Source organism: Coenobita brevimanus, chromosome 1 (assembly GCF_032717465.1).
Source record: "Coenobita brevimanus isolate Jiangsu-jjx chromosome 1, ASM3271746v2, whole genome shotgun sequence".
Lineage (NCBI taxonomy): Eukaryota > Metazoa > Arthropoda > Malacostraca > Decapoda > Coenobitidae > Coenobita > Coenobita brevimanus.
In genome coordinates, this window is record NC_136954.1 from 60855205 (window position 1) to 60871382 (window position 16178).

General features: G+C 41.4%; 1 protein-coding gene across 2 annotated transcripts in view; it reads left to right on the top strand.

Annotated features, from left to right (window-relative positions):
- Cog2 (conserved oligomeric Golgi complex subunit 2) overlaps nucleotides 1-16178 on the top strand; it is a 78607-nt gene that overhangs the window by 23840 nt on the left and 38589 nt on the right. For both annotated transcript variants that reach the window (XM_080275649.1, XM_080276207.1), the window contains exon 5: nucleotides 15232-15408. In XM_080275649.1, the coding sequence (XP_080131775.1) occupies nucleotides 15232-15408 (177 nt within the window). The remainder of the gene's footprint in view (nucleotides 1-15231; nucleotides 15409-16178) is intronic.

A 16178-nucleotide genomic window follows, 5' to 3' on the forward strand; every position in this document is an offset into this window, starting at 1 on the left:
ATAAGTATTGGCTTCACTATATAAAGGTAAAATACTCCTCATTTACGGACAGGGTGAAGCACAGTTGAAACCCCGTTATAACAAACCAGATTCCTGCCTGTAGGCTTAACAGCTGATAACAGGCCCCAATGATTTACAGACAATATACTGTATCTGTGTTCCATGGACACAATGACTTCACATTATTGTCAAAAACATTGTATAATCACAATATTTCAATAATGGCTTCTGTCTCGGGTGGGAGGGGGAAAATGGTGGGTTTAAAGGGACAACTGACACCAGTGCTACTCTCCTGCCCGGCTGGTCGTGAGATACTGAGATATTTCTGCTACGCACTGTATCATCAGAGCAGTCACATTGTTGCCAAATGCTTACCTTGGAACAGAGTTGCACACACTAGAATGCACCAAAATTTGACGCAAATCGGCCGAAAACTTTTCTTATGACAGCGTTTTTTTTTGCTTTGGAATGCAATTTGTGTGACTGTGCTTCTTTCTACCAAACCACATGCAACACGATTCGCGTGACTGTGCCTGAGAGGGTTATAACCTAATTAATAAATTAGGTTTCAGAGCTAAAATGCGCCAATGTTAGCAGATATTTCCCCTTCAGATCGTCAGTGTTTGTATCTCAGTCACCTGATGAATGGTTGGCCAGTGTTAGCAGATATTTCCCCTTCAGATCGTCAGCATGCCTTGACAGACTTCTATTTTGCATAAGTATTTATTTTGAGTACAAAAAAATGTATCTGCATTGTAAATCGATATGTAAACAAAGCAAAAGTCCGTCAAGGCGAGTTGTTAGGCTAGAGGCAAAACACTTCTGCTAACTTCAAGCAATTTTTGCTCTGAATCCTGATTTTCTATTAATAATTACATTAAGCACAAACTTTTGACTGAATTTCAAATAATTAGGTGTGCAAATCTTTATGTTGATAAAGATTAAAATATTTTCCAAATTAAAATTTCCGATTCGGTCCAAGATCGAGATCACATTCGATGACTGCGTGTTTGTATCTCAGTCAGCTGATGAGTGGTTGGCTCATCTTGTGGTGTTCTATTCCTTGTTCATTTTCCTCTTTTTTTTTTTTTCTCAGCTTTCTGATCTTCCTCTATCATACCCTCCACATTCTCGTCAACAACTGTCTAAACAGCCATTCTTAGGGTTGTAGCCAGCAAAATATTGCTATTGTGTCAGTTATTATCAGTGTTATTGTGTCAGTGTTATTATTTTATGTACTGTGTATGTTAGTTATGTTGGTATATGTAGCCTGCATGCCAGAATACTCTAGAATATCGGAATAATTGCTGGACAATATTGGAGAATTCGGACAAAGGATGATAATAGTCCAGGGAATGGGATATGGGGCCGGACTTTTGTGATTCCCAGACTGGTCTCCCCCCCTTTTAATCTGGGAAATTGAGAGTCATGTATATATATATATAGAGAGAGAGAGAGTTTGGGATGAGTTAATACGTGTAGTGGGTGGTATGCGGGATGATGAGATAGTGGTTTTGGGAGGGGACTTAAATGGTCATGTAGGTGAAGCAGCACAAGGTTAACCCCTTAAATGCGGATCGTCGCGTTTGCGACGCTCGGCGAAAAGGACATAATGGCGGGTCGTCGCGTTTGCGATTCTAGTAAATTTTGAATAACCGCGGGCAAGCAGGCTCCAGCTGGTATTGTCTATCAGTACCACCACCCTCTAGCTACACCTAGCATACTTTACCTTTGTACTACTGACCTCAGTTGTTGCCAAGTATCGCGTTTTCCCCCCGTCCCCCCTCCACCACGGCCCGGCCAGCCTGGCTGTGATACATGGCAGCGCTCTGAGCGCTCAGAACTGTAAATCTGGACTCTCCTCTCACAAGCAGTTTATGCTACTAGGAAACGCTTGTTTCCCCAGTTGTAACACTAGCTTTTTTTCTCACGGTTTGCCCCTGTTTAGCGTCAGTTTACTGCAGGCTTTCAAAGTGACATTATGGCGAGTTCTAGCTCTTCCCAGTCAGTGCAAGTGGCCGACAGGAACGAGAATAAAGTGGCGGGCGTAAGGCAGAATAAAAAGCTCGCCGTGGTGATCTTTTGGGAAGTAATATGATTGAAAATAATGTAGTATACATGTTTTTAGCTGTGAAAATGGAAATGTTTGTTGAGTGACAGGAAGACCGCCGCCACAGTGCATGTCGGCCGTACGCTCCATTGATTTTAGCCGTATTTTCAGTGCTTATTGTACAAATATGGATTCCTAACTACCTTTACGTTGTAGTATAAAGTTTACTGTGACAGAATGAGGCTGTGGTAGAGGGGAAACCAAGTTGCTGGAGGTGTGAAAGTGAAGATTTGGTTACCCAACTTTGCAAGTCTCCACAAGTCCTTGGGTAGTCCACGAAGGCTCAACACCTGTCTCTGGAGAAAGCTGAATGTAAGTACTATCTGCCATACCAAGTATAATGTTCTAGGGTTAATCTCTGATTTTTGGTGAATATTTTCCTACAGGTACTCAGACCGCGATACAACCCCGCCACTCGGGGGGGAACGACTGTACGAGTACACAACCGCGTTTAAGGGGTTAAGAAGGAGTGCATGGGGGATGTGCGTATGGTATAAGGAATGCAGAAGGGGAAAGGATACTCGAGTTTGGGGAGGCAATGGACATGATTGTGTGCAACACATATTTTAGGAAAAGAGACAGTAGGTTAATTTCATATGAGTCTGGGGGAAATAGCAGTCAGATGGATTATTTTCTGGTTAGGAGAGCCAATAGAAGGTTAGTGAGGGATGTTTAAAGTTTTAGGAAGTGAGGAGTGTGTGCAGCAGCACAAACGATTGATTTGTGATATGGTGCTTAATCCTTAAACCGCGGGCTTGTTTTGCTTTGACTTGCGGCTCCTGCGGGCATATTCGCGCTCCGATAGACTCTTTAAAAATATTTGCCAAAAATCAGTTATTAGTCCTAGAATATTAAAATCACATATACTTATGGCACATACCTTCAGCTTTCTCCTTGGGTGTTTGTTGAACCTTCGTCGAGTACCATAGGACTTGTGGAGACCTCTGAAGTTGGGTAACGAAGTCTCCACTTTACACTTCCCGACAACTCGTAATATGATTACCACAGCCTGATATTATCACTAGAAACACTAATCTGTGATTCTCAAATAGTTTGGAATCCATACTTCCCAAAAAAAAACACTGTGAAAGCAATGAAAATTACGAGGGCATATGACCATCCCACTTCCGATCATTCGCCGCTAGTGTGGTCTGTTATTCATAAAAACACTCACAGTTTATATTTCTTTTACTATATAACACTTATATATATTTACAGTCTTTATCCATAAGTTTCCTTCAGTAATAGTAGTTTATTGTCACTGTAGGGATTCAATTTCTTTCAGTAAAATACGTAGCATTCACTTTCTCGTCCTGTATACTAGCATTGAGAGTGAATGTCACTTTCACCTTCACTCTCATAACTCATAGTATTCATACATGCTAGAGTGAAACTTTCACTTTCATTACTCCTAGTATATATACTCGTATTCTTATAATACCACTCATTTACATTTCTATTTACGTTCTCTATTTTATTTACATTATTTACATTTCTATTTTGTTTACACTGTGTTATGCACTGTCACTTGAAGTAACTTATAAAACTATTTTCCACTGTTCACTTATATTTATTCATTGCTTTCACTTGCTGTTTACACATTATTTACACTTTATTTACAATTCCACTTGCACTGTTTTACTCAATAAAAAGATCATAGTCACTCTTTATCAATTGTCAGCCCTTTACCTCTTTCCACACGAGGTTTAGTAGGGGGTAAAGGTCACAGGGCCCTTTGCATGGGGCTAAAAAGCGGCAGAAGTTAACAGGAGCGAATCAGACATACTCCCACTTTCAAAGACGACAGTGAACTGATAGTAGTGGCCTCCTGCCGCCTGGCTAGGGTGAGTGCAATACTACCAACTTCAACCCTGTGAGACCTGCTAATATATAGCAATGAAATGATTGGCAGGAAACCAAGACAATACATAATAAATTAGGTAGTTCCAGGTGAATGTAAATATCACTTAGGCTTCTCCCTTCCCTCCTTATATGTATATTTATTACGAAAATAAATTATACGGCATATTTCAAGGGGAAATAAACAGCGAAAATTGGCGAACAAGTGCATGTGAGGTGTTGTCAAGTGATAATTAGCCAATTCCAGGTGTATGGCACTATCACTTACCTTGTTTCTTTTTTGTATATATTATTTGGTTTAAGAATAAGGCATAGGGCTTATTTCAATGGATGAAATCAGTGGAAAATTCCAGGGAAGATTTACTTAGCACAGAATACAGTGGGTGGCCTGCAATAATTAGGTAGTTCCAGGTGAATGTAAATATCACTTAGGCTTCTCCCTTCCTTTCTTATATATATTTTTATTACGAAAATAGATTATACGGCATATTTCAAGGGGAAATAAACAGCGAAAATTAGCAAATGAGTGCACGTGAGGTGTTGTCAGGTGATAATTAGCCAATTCTAGGTGTATGGTGCTCTCACTTACCTTATTTCTTTCTTGTATATATTATTTGGTATAAGAATAGGGCATAGGGCTTATTTCAATGGATGAAATCAGTGAAAAATTCCAGGGAAGATTTACTTAGCGTAGCATGGCCGGGCAGGCGAGAGGATAAGGTAATGGAGGGGAGGTAGGGAGGGGAGTCGAGAACGGGGAGAAATGGCTAAATTGTCAACAATGGATGGGAGTACAGATGAGATTAGGAGTGCTTACTAGTGTTGGAATTGGCAGTACTGATAGATGGTACAAGCCACCACTTCAAAGCCCGGGCGAATTCAAAATAACACAGAATCACAAAAGTGTCACCCCGCGGTATGATCCCTTGCTCCCAAGCTTTTAGATCAGATAATGAAGGTAATGGAGAGAGTTTTAGAAGGTATAATTAAAGAAAGAATGAATATTGATGAGATGCAGTTTGGGTTTATGCCAGGTAGGGGGACCACTGATGCCATATTCATTGTTCGACAGTTTCAGGAAAAATATATTGGTAGGAGAAGGGATCTTTATTTTGTTTTTGTTGATTTGGAAAAGGCCTTTGACAGAGTCCCTAGAGAGGTGGTGAAGTGGGCAATGAGAAAGCTTGGCTTGGAGGAGTGGCTGGTTAGGGTAGTTATGGCTGTGTATATGGGTGTTCACACCCAGGTAAGAGTGAATGGAGATTTGAGTGATGAGTTTTCCATGAATGTTGGTGTGCATCGGGGGTCAGTGTTGAGTCCCATGTTGTTTATAATGGTACTTGAAGCCCTTTCACTTGACTTTAGAAATGGACTCCCGTGGGAGTTGTTGTATGCTGATGATTTGGTGTTGATTGCAGAGAGCGAAAGGGAGGTGAAGGAAAGGTTTAGGAAGTGGAGAGATGGTATGGGGTACAAGGGCTTAAGGGTAAATGCAGATAAAACAAGAGTGATGATATCTAGGGTTGGTGGCGGTACTGTCAAAGACGAAGGAGACTGGCCATGTGCAGTTTGCCACAAGGGCGTGGGAAGTAATTCCATCTTGTGCGGTGTGTGTGATAAATGCGTGCATTAGAGATGTAGTGGTATCAGAGGTAGACTGCGAGATAATGCTGATTTTATGTGTACAGTGTGTTGGGGTGAGCGGGTGGAGATTGACAGATGTGAAAGGATTGAACTTGCTGGTGAATCTCTGGAGTGTGTGGAAGAGTTTTGTTATTTGGGAGACATGTGTGCTGGAGGTGGGGCTGGAGCTAGCTCTGTGGCTAGGGTGAGAAGTGGTTGGAAGAAGTTCAGGGAGCTCTTGCCTCTCCTGACATTGAGAGGACTCTCCCTACATGCTAAGGGGTCTTTGTATGCAGCATGTGTTTGGAGTGTAATGCTGTATGGTAGTGAGACCTGGGCAGTGAAGGAGGAAGATATTCGCCGGCTCAGACGTACAGAAATGACAATGATTAGGTGGATGTGCAGTGCGTCCCTGCGTCCAAGGCTTGGAGGGGCTGGGTTTACAATGGAAGAGTTGAGAGGTAGGATGGGACTGGAGTGTATTGGTGTTGTGATGAGGAGAGGTTGATTGAGATGGTTTGGACATGTGGAGAGGATGGGGGATGATAATTGGGTGAGGAAGGTGAGAAGTGTTAATACTGGGGGTGGGGTTATGAGGAGTAGACTGAGAAAGACATGGGACGAGGTCATTAAGTGTGACCTCAGGATTAAGGGACTGAACAGGGAGGCTGCAATGGATCGTGCAGCGTGGAGAGCCGCCATTAGGTGACCAAGGCCGACACATGCAAGCATGTTGGAGCCTTTAAAAACGAAACGAAACGAAACGATATATATACAGTATATCCATCCATCCATCCATCATCTAATCCTACGTTGCCCCATGAGGAGCGTAGGAGCCCGGGGCTAGGGAAGTTGGTCCTGGCATTTAAGATGACAGTGACCAGCCTCACTCATCCCTGAGTGGCATTACGTGAGCAATAAACCCCAACCACCCCTTGGATGTAAACCTTCACTGGCTGAATCTGACTGGAGTACCTTTATTACCCACTAAACCACCAGGAGCCAAAATTTGGTTATATGGTTACCACCCAGCTTAGTAAATGGTTTCCTGGTGTACAGGAAACCATTTGGCTTGTCACCCAGTGGAGAGTCACCCACAGGCAGAATGAAGAAAAGAAAGACACAAAAGGGAGTGTAAAGTCACCTGCAGGCAGAAGAATGAGGAAAGAATGAAGGCAAGAAAGACAGAAGAGGATGGATGGAAAGAAGGATGGAGGAGAGGAAAGGGCAGAAACCCGAGAGCAGCACTACATCAAGTGAGTGGATAGTGAGCACCCCGACCTACCACAAAATATATATATATATATATATATATATATATATATATATATATACGGACTATATGGGGGAAAGGGTTGTCCGAATTAGCAGATTGTCCGGACCATCAGGGTAATCTCCAGTTCGTACCAAAATCTATCCACATATGGTATGTTTGTTAATTATTAACATATGTGGCATATGTCAACCCTACGTAACTGCAAAAGATGAAAGGATACCAGTACTAAAATAACAAAACTAATCATGTAAGATAGTTTTGTATTGCATAATTTACAGGTAAGGCCATGACAAGAAACTAGTCTACATTTTAAATTGTAGTAAGTGACTAAGGCCCGTGTAGGCAAAAAAATAAATTAATTAATTAACTGTAATATTTGGAGTAAAAATAAAACTTATGTAGGCAAAAAATACATTGTCATCTTTGGCATACTGATAACACCCATATGGGCAAGAAGATAATGTTTGATGTACAAGTAAAGCACATTTAAGTACAAAAAATAACCTACAGTAATCGCTAAACACTGCAGAATATTCTGACCCAGTGAGCAAACTCCTCCTTTTAACACCTTTATTCATTACAGAAGCTACACTTGCATTAAGGGGAATGGTAAGGAGGATTAACTTTTGAAATACAGCGTAAAAATATAAATGGTTGGTGAACTAGTTGATGGAACGAATGCTAGCGTGTGTTTAAACAGGTGCCCATGTAGCGACCTAGCGTGATCCGAGACTAAACGAATGACGATCGCTTTCCGTGCCAATACTGAAAATGACTGTAGAATTACTTTCAACATATTTTTGGAGCTTATTATTTTTAAATTTTGTCCGGATTAACAGAAATCCGGATTAAAGGGGGACCAAAGAGGTTCTACTGTATATATATATATATATATATATATATATATATATATATACTGTATACAGTAGTTGTGTTTCAATCAGTTTAACCCGCTGTGTCCTGTTGACGTATATATACGTCCGAACGTTTTGTCACTGTGACTCCTGTTGGCATATATAAATGCACTGCAATTGCAAGGTCTGTCATTTGCACATTTTTCAAATTTCGCACGTGATTTTTGGTACGTATACACGGGACACCTTCCTCTACACGATGCCAGGCAGGGACAGTGCCTTACCCCGCATGACCTCCTCCCCTCGGATGCCATTGTCTCGGCAATTCACCTGTTACCAGTGACCTGGCCAGTAAACCACGATATGAAATTCAGGGCCAGAGTGATTCCTCAGTCGATGACAATGTGGAGGACAAAGTTTACATAGCATTAGAGGAAGAAACAGTCAGAAATGATGATCAGGTAATGTCGCCAAAGAAGGTCAGGTATGTTGATGTGTTTGGTGAGTGAAACAATGCTTATATTGCCTGTATTACTGTGTGAAAACCAATATACTCTCGTACTACATATAAATTCATACTAAATAAATAAATAAATACCGTTTATGAGTGGTGTGGAATAGTTACCATCCCATAGAACTCATTTTCTTTGGAGCCAGCCTGATAGAAAACCCAATAAGATAAGGGATACTGCTACCTGTATCCAGTATTTTAAACCTCAGGTGAGTGTTTTCTCTATGAATTTTTGATGTTTCTCACCAAGAGCGGAGGTTTGAGCCAAAAAAATTTTTTTCCAAAATTGGTCGGGATTGGAGGGTGTCAGTGGTGGAAAATCGGTTGGGACGGGGCGGGTTAAATAGTTTTTGAATCTTAGCAGTTAGAGGAAATTATTTTCTTTAAAGACTATATGCAGTCTGCATCACAGAAGTGATATAAATTAGTTATAGAAGTAGTTATTGTGTATCCATTACACTACTGTATAATAAATGTCAGTTTAACCCCTACACCGCGGGCTTGTTTACCAATAACTTGCGTGTGCCGCGGGGTTATTTGGGCTCCGACAGACTCTCAAAAAATATTTGCCAAAAATCAGTTATTAGTCCTAGAATAATAAAATTATATATGCTTATGGCACATACCTTCAGCTTTCTCCTGGAATGATTGTTGAGCCTTCGTCGGTTACCGTAGGACTTGTGGAGACCTCTGAAGTAGGGTAACGAAGTCTCCACTTTACACTTCCCGACAACCCGTAATATGATTACCACAGCCAGATACAAACACTATAAACACTATTCTACAATTTTCAAGTAGTTTGGGATCCATACTAAAAAAAACACCACTGTGAAAGCAATGGAAATTACGAGCGCGTCTGATCGTCGCACTGGCACTAGTTCGCTCTTGGTAGTCTGTCATTTATTATTCATAAAACCCCTCACACTTTATATTTCTATTACTATATAACACTTATATATATCTATAGTCTTTATCCATAAGTTTCCTTCAGTAGTATTAGTTTATTGTCACTGTAGGGATTCAATTTCTTTCAGTAAAATACGTAGCATTCACTTTCTCGTCCTGTATACTGGCATTGAGAGTGAATGTCACTTTCATCTTCACTCTCATAACTCATAGCATTCAGACATGCTAGAGTGAAACTTTCACTTTCATTACTCCTAGGGTATATACTCGTATTCTTATAATACTACTCATTTACATTTCTATTTACGTTCTCTATTTTATTTACGTTATTTACATTTCTATTTTATTTACACTGTGTTGTGCACTGTCACTTGAAATAACTTATAAAACTATTTTCCATTGTTCACGTATATTTACATTCATTACTTTCACTTGCTGTTTACACATTATTTACATATTACTTACAATTCCACTTGCACTGTTTTACTCAATAGAAAGATCGTAGTCACTCTTTTATCAATTGTCAGCCCTTTACCTCTTTCCACACGAGGTTTAGTAGGGGGTAAAGGTCACAGGGCCATTTGCATGGGGGTGAAAAAAGGCCTTGAAGTCGGCAAGAAGAAACATACGTACTCTCGCTTCGGAAGTTGAGAGAGAACTGAGTGATAACGGAGGACCACCAGCGTAGAGGCCTGCTAGGGGTTATTCAGAGTTACCAATATTACTTATTGAAACAGCTAAGTCTAGCACTGATATGATTGGCAGGAAATCTAGACAATACATTATAAATTTGGTAGTTCTAGGTGAATGTAAATATCACTTAGGTTGCTCCCTTCCCTCCTTACATGTATATTTATTACGAAAATAGATTAGAGGCCTACTTAGGAGATATATATATTCAGAGCTACCAATGTTATATCTTGAAACAGCTTTGTCTAGCACTGATATGATTGGCAGGAAATCTAGACAATACATTATAAATTAGGTAGTTCCAGGTGAATGTAAATATCACTTAGGCTTCTCCCTTCCCTCCTTACATGTATATTTATTACGAAAATAGATTATAGGGCATATTTCAAGGGGAAAAAAACAGCGAAAATTAGCGAACGAGTGCACGTGAGGTGTTGTCAGGTGATAATTAGCCAATTCCAGGTGTATGGCACTCTCACTTACCTTATTTCTTTCTTGTATATATTATTTGGTATAAGAATACGACATAGGGCTTATTTCAATGGATGAAATCAGTGAAAAATTCCAGGGAAGATTTACTTAGCGTAGCACGGCCGGGCAGGCGAGAGGATAGGGTAATGGAGGGGGGGTAGGGAGGGGAGTCAAGAACGGGGAGAAATGGCTAAATTGTCAACAATGGATGGGAGTACAGATGAGATTAGGAGTGCTGACTAGTGTTGGACATTGGCAGTACCGATAGATGATACAAGCCCCCACTTGGAAGCCCGGGTGAATTCAAAATAACACAGAATCACAAAAGCGACGCCCCGCGGTATGATCCCTTGCTCCCAAGCGTCACGAAAGTGACGCCCCGCAGTTAAGGGGTTAAGCATTCAGTACCATATGCACTGTTTCTGTGATAACTAAAACAATTCATGAGTGGAGGTCTTCAGTCTGCAATGTAGACCTGAGGAATCGCACACAAGTCCTGGTTACTCTGCATGTCTCATACATAGGATACCTTTTATTTCAAATACTGAACCACCCTCTTGATGGTGCATGAAAATGGAACATATTACTGTACTTTATAAAAGTTTACTGGCAGATAGGGGCACCCATCATCCACCCACTTAGTGTGGTGCTACTCTGTTTTAAGATTGCTCCACATTGAGTGGCAAGCCAAATGATTTCATGTAAACCAGGAAATCATTTACAAACAACACTTGTTCCCTGCCTGACAACAAGTGGGTTGGCGGAGGGTTAGTGCTCCTTCCCGGAAAACAACTACCCGGAACTGAAAATACAAACAAGAAGCCTCGGAGCAGGACTGACCAAGAGGTGACGACTAAGGACCGAACAAAGGACATGTTACGGATTGTGGCACGGATTGTGAATGATGAGGTGAAAGAGGGAGGGATCGTCTTGGTGCATCAGGGTGAAAAAATGGACATATGTGGAATAACTAAGAATAAATAGAAAGGTGTGAGTGTGAGAGAGTGGGACTATGGATGGGGTATATGCATGGGAGTAGGTGAGAATGAGAGAGCAAAAGAAGGAATATGTATTGCTGTGTGCAAGAGACGGAAGGAAAATATAAGAGAGCATGGATCATGATTGTGTGGGTAAGATTGAAAGTAGGACCACAAATATGGGCAATTGTACGTGTTTATGTGCCAATGCAAGATCATGCAAGTAGAGTGAAAGAAGAGTTCTGGGCAAATTTGGAAGCATGCCTGGAAAAGTTTGAAAGGAATGAGATAGTGTTTTTAACTGGAGATATAAATGGAAAAGTAGGGAATGTTTAGGTGGATGTAGTTCGTGAGTGGGGTGTGCCTGCACAAGTGGATGAGAATTGCAGTCCTCTAATGGATGTTTGTGAGGGGAGGGGGTTGGTGATAGTCAATACCCTCTATAGACACAAAATGATCCACAGGTATATGTGGCAAATGATGAGAAGGGCAGGTGGTGAACTGAATGAAAGGAAGGCAATGATTGATTATATGTGTTTGGATGACAGAATGAGAAGGTGTTTAATGGATGCAAGAGCATGCAGAGGTTGGGGGAATGTACTTTCTGACCACCATGTGGTGGTGGTGAAAGTGAAGGTTCAAATGCAGTGGAGCAATAGGAGGAGGGAAGGACAGGAAGAAATAGTCCATACAAGGAGGGTAGAAGGGTTGCAAGAGGATGGAAAAAAGACAGAATATAAGAGAGAAGTGGAGGAGTGATTGGGTAAATATGATTTTGAGCAGATGGGGGAGGTGGAAAGTGTGTGCAAGATATTCACAGAAGAAACTTTGCAGCATGTGAGGTGGTGTGTGAGGTGAAATGAAGATGAAAAGGGGTGCAAGGAACAGCATGGTGGAATGAAGAGGTGAGACAAGCTGTGGCACAAAAGAAGAAAGCATATACAGTAGTGAGTGGATGGGAAGCAAGAGTCTGGGAGAAGTTGAGGAATGGAAGAGAAAGTTATGTGTAGAGAGGAAGAGGGCGGTGAAAAGATTAGTAAGAGAGTGTACGAAGAGAGTGGATGAGGAATTTGGAAGGAATTGGAGTGTAAAGTGGAGGGAATGTAAGAAAATGTTCTGGAAAGAGGTAAAGAGAGTTAGACAGGGTGATAAAGAACTAAACTGGGAGTGAAAGATGAAAATGGTAGATTGCTACTGGAGAAGGGAGAAAAAGTGAGCAGATGGAGGGAAAACTTTCAGGAACTGCTGCATATAGAGAACAAAAGTGATGTGAGGATTAGTGGCTGGGGAATGGATGGGAGGAGGAGGGAGGTGAAAAGAGAGGAAGAAATCAGTAGGATGGAAGTGATGGAAGCAATGAAGAAAGTTGTAATAGGGAAAGCCCCAGGAATTGATGGAGTGTATGGTGAAATGCTGAAGCATGGGGGAGAGACAGTAGTAGAATGGATATGAAAGATGTGCAGATTGGTCTGGGAGGAAAGTAGAGTCCTGGAGGATTGAAAGTCAGGTATAATTGTTCCCCTGTACAAAGGAAAAAGGGAAAAAGAAGTGTGTGGTAAACATAAGGGCATTTGTCTTCTTAGTGTAATAGGAAAAGTGTATGGTAGGATACTTGTTGACAGAGCTAGGGAAATAACAGAGGAATTAGCTGGTGAAGATCAGGGAGGTTTTAGGAAGGGAAGAGGTTGCATAGATCAGACATTCATTCTTAGGTCTTTAGTGGAAAAGTTTCAAGAGAAGGGAAAAAAGTTGTATGTGGCCTTCGTTTCGTTTTCGTTTCGTTTTTAAAGGCTCCAACATGCTTGCATGTGTCGGCCTTGGTCACCTAATGGCGGCTCTCCACGCTGCACGATCCATTGCAACCTCCCTGTTCAGTCCCTTAACCCTAAGGTCACACTTAATGACCTCGTCCCATGTCTTTCTCGGTCTACCCCTCATAGCCCCACCCCCAATCTTAACACTTCTCACCTTCCTCACCCAATTATCATCCCCCATCCTCTCCACATGTCCAAACCACCTCAATCTACCTCTCCTCATCACAACACCAATACACTCCAGTCCCATCCTACCTCTCAACTCTTCCATTGTAAACCCAGCCCCTCCAGGCCTTGGACACAGGGACGCACTGCACATCCACCTAATCATTGTCATTTCTGTACGTCTGAGCCGGCGAATGTCTTCCTCCTTCACTGCCCAGGTCTCACTGCCATACAGCATTACACTCCTAACACATGCTGCATACAAAGACCCCTTAGCACGTAGGGAGAGCCCTCTCAATGTTAGGAGAGGCAAGAGCTCCCTAAACTTCTTCCAACCACTTCTCACCCTAGCCACAGAGCTAGCTCCAGCCCCACCTCCAGCACACATGTCTCCCAAATAACAAAACTCTTCCACACACTCAAGAGATTCACCAGCAAGTTCAATCCTTTCACGTCTGACGATCTCCACCTGCTCACCCCGGCACGCCGTACACATAAAATCAGCATTATCTCGCAGTCTACCTCTGATACCACTACATCTCTTATGCACCCACTTATCACACACACCGCATAAGATGGAATTACTTCCCACGCCCTTGTGGCAAACTGCCACTGTTTTGGAAAAAGCATATGAGAGGGTGGATAGACAAAGAATGTGGAAAACATTACGAATATATGGAAAATGGGAAGTTGTTTAATGCCGTGAAGAGTGTGTATGAGGGGCCTAAGGTTGCAGTGCGTGTGGATGGTGTATTGAGCGAATATTTCTATTTGAATGTTGGATTGAAACAGGGATGTGTCATGTCTCCATGGTTGTTCAGTCTGTATACGGATGGGGTTAGAAAAGAAATACAAGGTAGGGCAGTGGATGTTGGAGCGGCTTTAATGAGAGAGGGCAATGTTTGGAAACTTCCTTTACTGTTAGTTGTAGGTGATACTGTATTGTTAAGTGAAGATGAAGTGGAGCTGCAAGGCTTGGTGAATGAGTTTGGGAGAGTATGTAAGAAACGGAATCTAGAGGTAAATGTAGGGAAGAGTAAAGTCATGGTCTTCGAGAGAAATGAAGTCAATGGATGTTCACTGAGGTTGGGTGATGAGGAAATGGAAAATGTGAGTACATTTAAGTACTTAGATAGTGTGATGAGCAAGGATGAAAGTTTGGAGGGTGCAGTGCTTGAAGGGGTACAACAAGGAAGAAAGGTTACTATTTTTTTTGAAAGCATTGATAAGAAACAGGGAAGTGAGCATGGATGTAAAAAAGTTGCTGCATGATAGTATTGTGATACCAACTCTAACTTAGAGAAGTGAAGTTTGGACCCTGTTGGAAGGACACAAATCAAGAATGAGAGCAATGTAATGAGTTATTTGAGAGGAACATGTGGAGTTACAGCATGGAGAGACAGATTGACAAATGAGGAAGTGAAGGAGCATTGTGGTGTGGATGTGGATGTAATTGAAAGCATTGGGAGAAACACACTGATGTGGTTTGGTCATGAGAGGATGGAGAGCGAGAGACTAACGAGGAGAGTGTATGTGAGTGAGGTGGAGTGGGGGAAGAGGGACGAGAAGGCCAAGGATGTGGAGGGATGGAGTGGAGAGGTATATATGAGAAAGGGAGATATGAGCTGGGACCAGGGCAGTGAAATTTCGGGAGACAGGGTGACAGGGAGGCGATTTGTTTGAGGCCACCCCTAATGGGAGTAAGACATCTGGCGATAGATAGATAAATAGATAAAAGTTTTACTTAGTATAGTTTATAAGCTATAAGCAATGCACATTTTTGTATTGTTTTTTGGTAATACTCTACTGTACCAGTAATTAGTATACAAAGTCAGTGGATGATATGGAGACAGCAATTTGTAAAGCATGAACAGCATTTAGTAATGTTGATGCAGGTTCAAAGATAAATAACTACAGTAGTTTTAGATTTAAATTTTTTGCTTGGATTTCTCAGAAACTAATTTTTCAACCCAGCGTGTGGCAGAAGTGTGTCAGTATGTGGAGCGGGGGCTGGAGCGAGGACTGAGGGAGGGTGTTTTGAACAAGGACCTAGATCTGCTGCGACGGACATTGCGCACATATGGTAGCCTAGGCAGTCCTGCTCATGCCCACACCCTTGTCAGGCAACTCATCAGAAAGGAGTTAACTGAGGTGATCTGGTCTTCACTCCTTTTAATGGCCAATAATATTTCATTTTAACTTTTTTCCATCCCAATGCTTATAAAGAATTCGCAGAAAGGGCAGGAATATTTTATTTACTGATTTGTGCAGTAAGTAGGCATGGATGTAACTTGCTGAATAATTATCATTTTTTTAGTATGCAGCTATAGTAGGACTCACGCACGTTTGCGGCTGTGGTGTGGCCCGCACCTGTGTACAATAGTGCCACGTTTCCCCAACTTGCAATGTGAAACGGAAGCTATTTATGTACAAGGCAACACAAATACGATAAGTTCAGATGAATAAAACTTACACTTGTGTATTTTGATGGATGAATCAACAGTAATCTTATTATGCCTAAAATATTTATACAGTAACACAGAAACATAGCATACATATTGTACTGTGTTGCTAAAAGAAATTGTAGTCACTTTTAATGTTTTTTAGCGTAGTTTTAGGGTGGGTAATAATATTACAGTTATGGATATAAGAGAATGAGCCTGAAAAAAGAAGAAATATGCCAATATCCAAAGTAAAAGAAATAATTCATATAATTCTTGTGAGTGGCAGCACTGACACACCCATGTCTGGCCTAAGGTAGAGTACAGTACGTACCTCCATAGACCCAAGCATAGCTTGTACAGGTGTTGCTAGGGAAAAATGCTCACATATACTGGCTTTTACCGTAATTTTAAGGGCGAGGAATAATCACATTTATAATCATAAGCTAATATGTAGGACAAACTAGTAAGCATATGCCA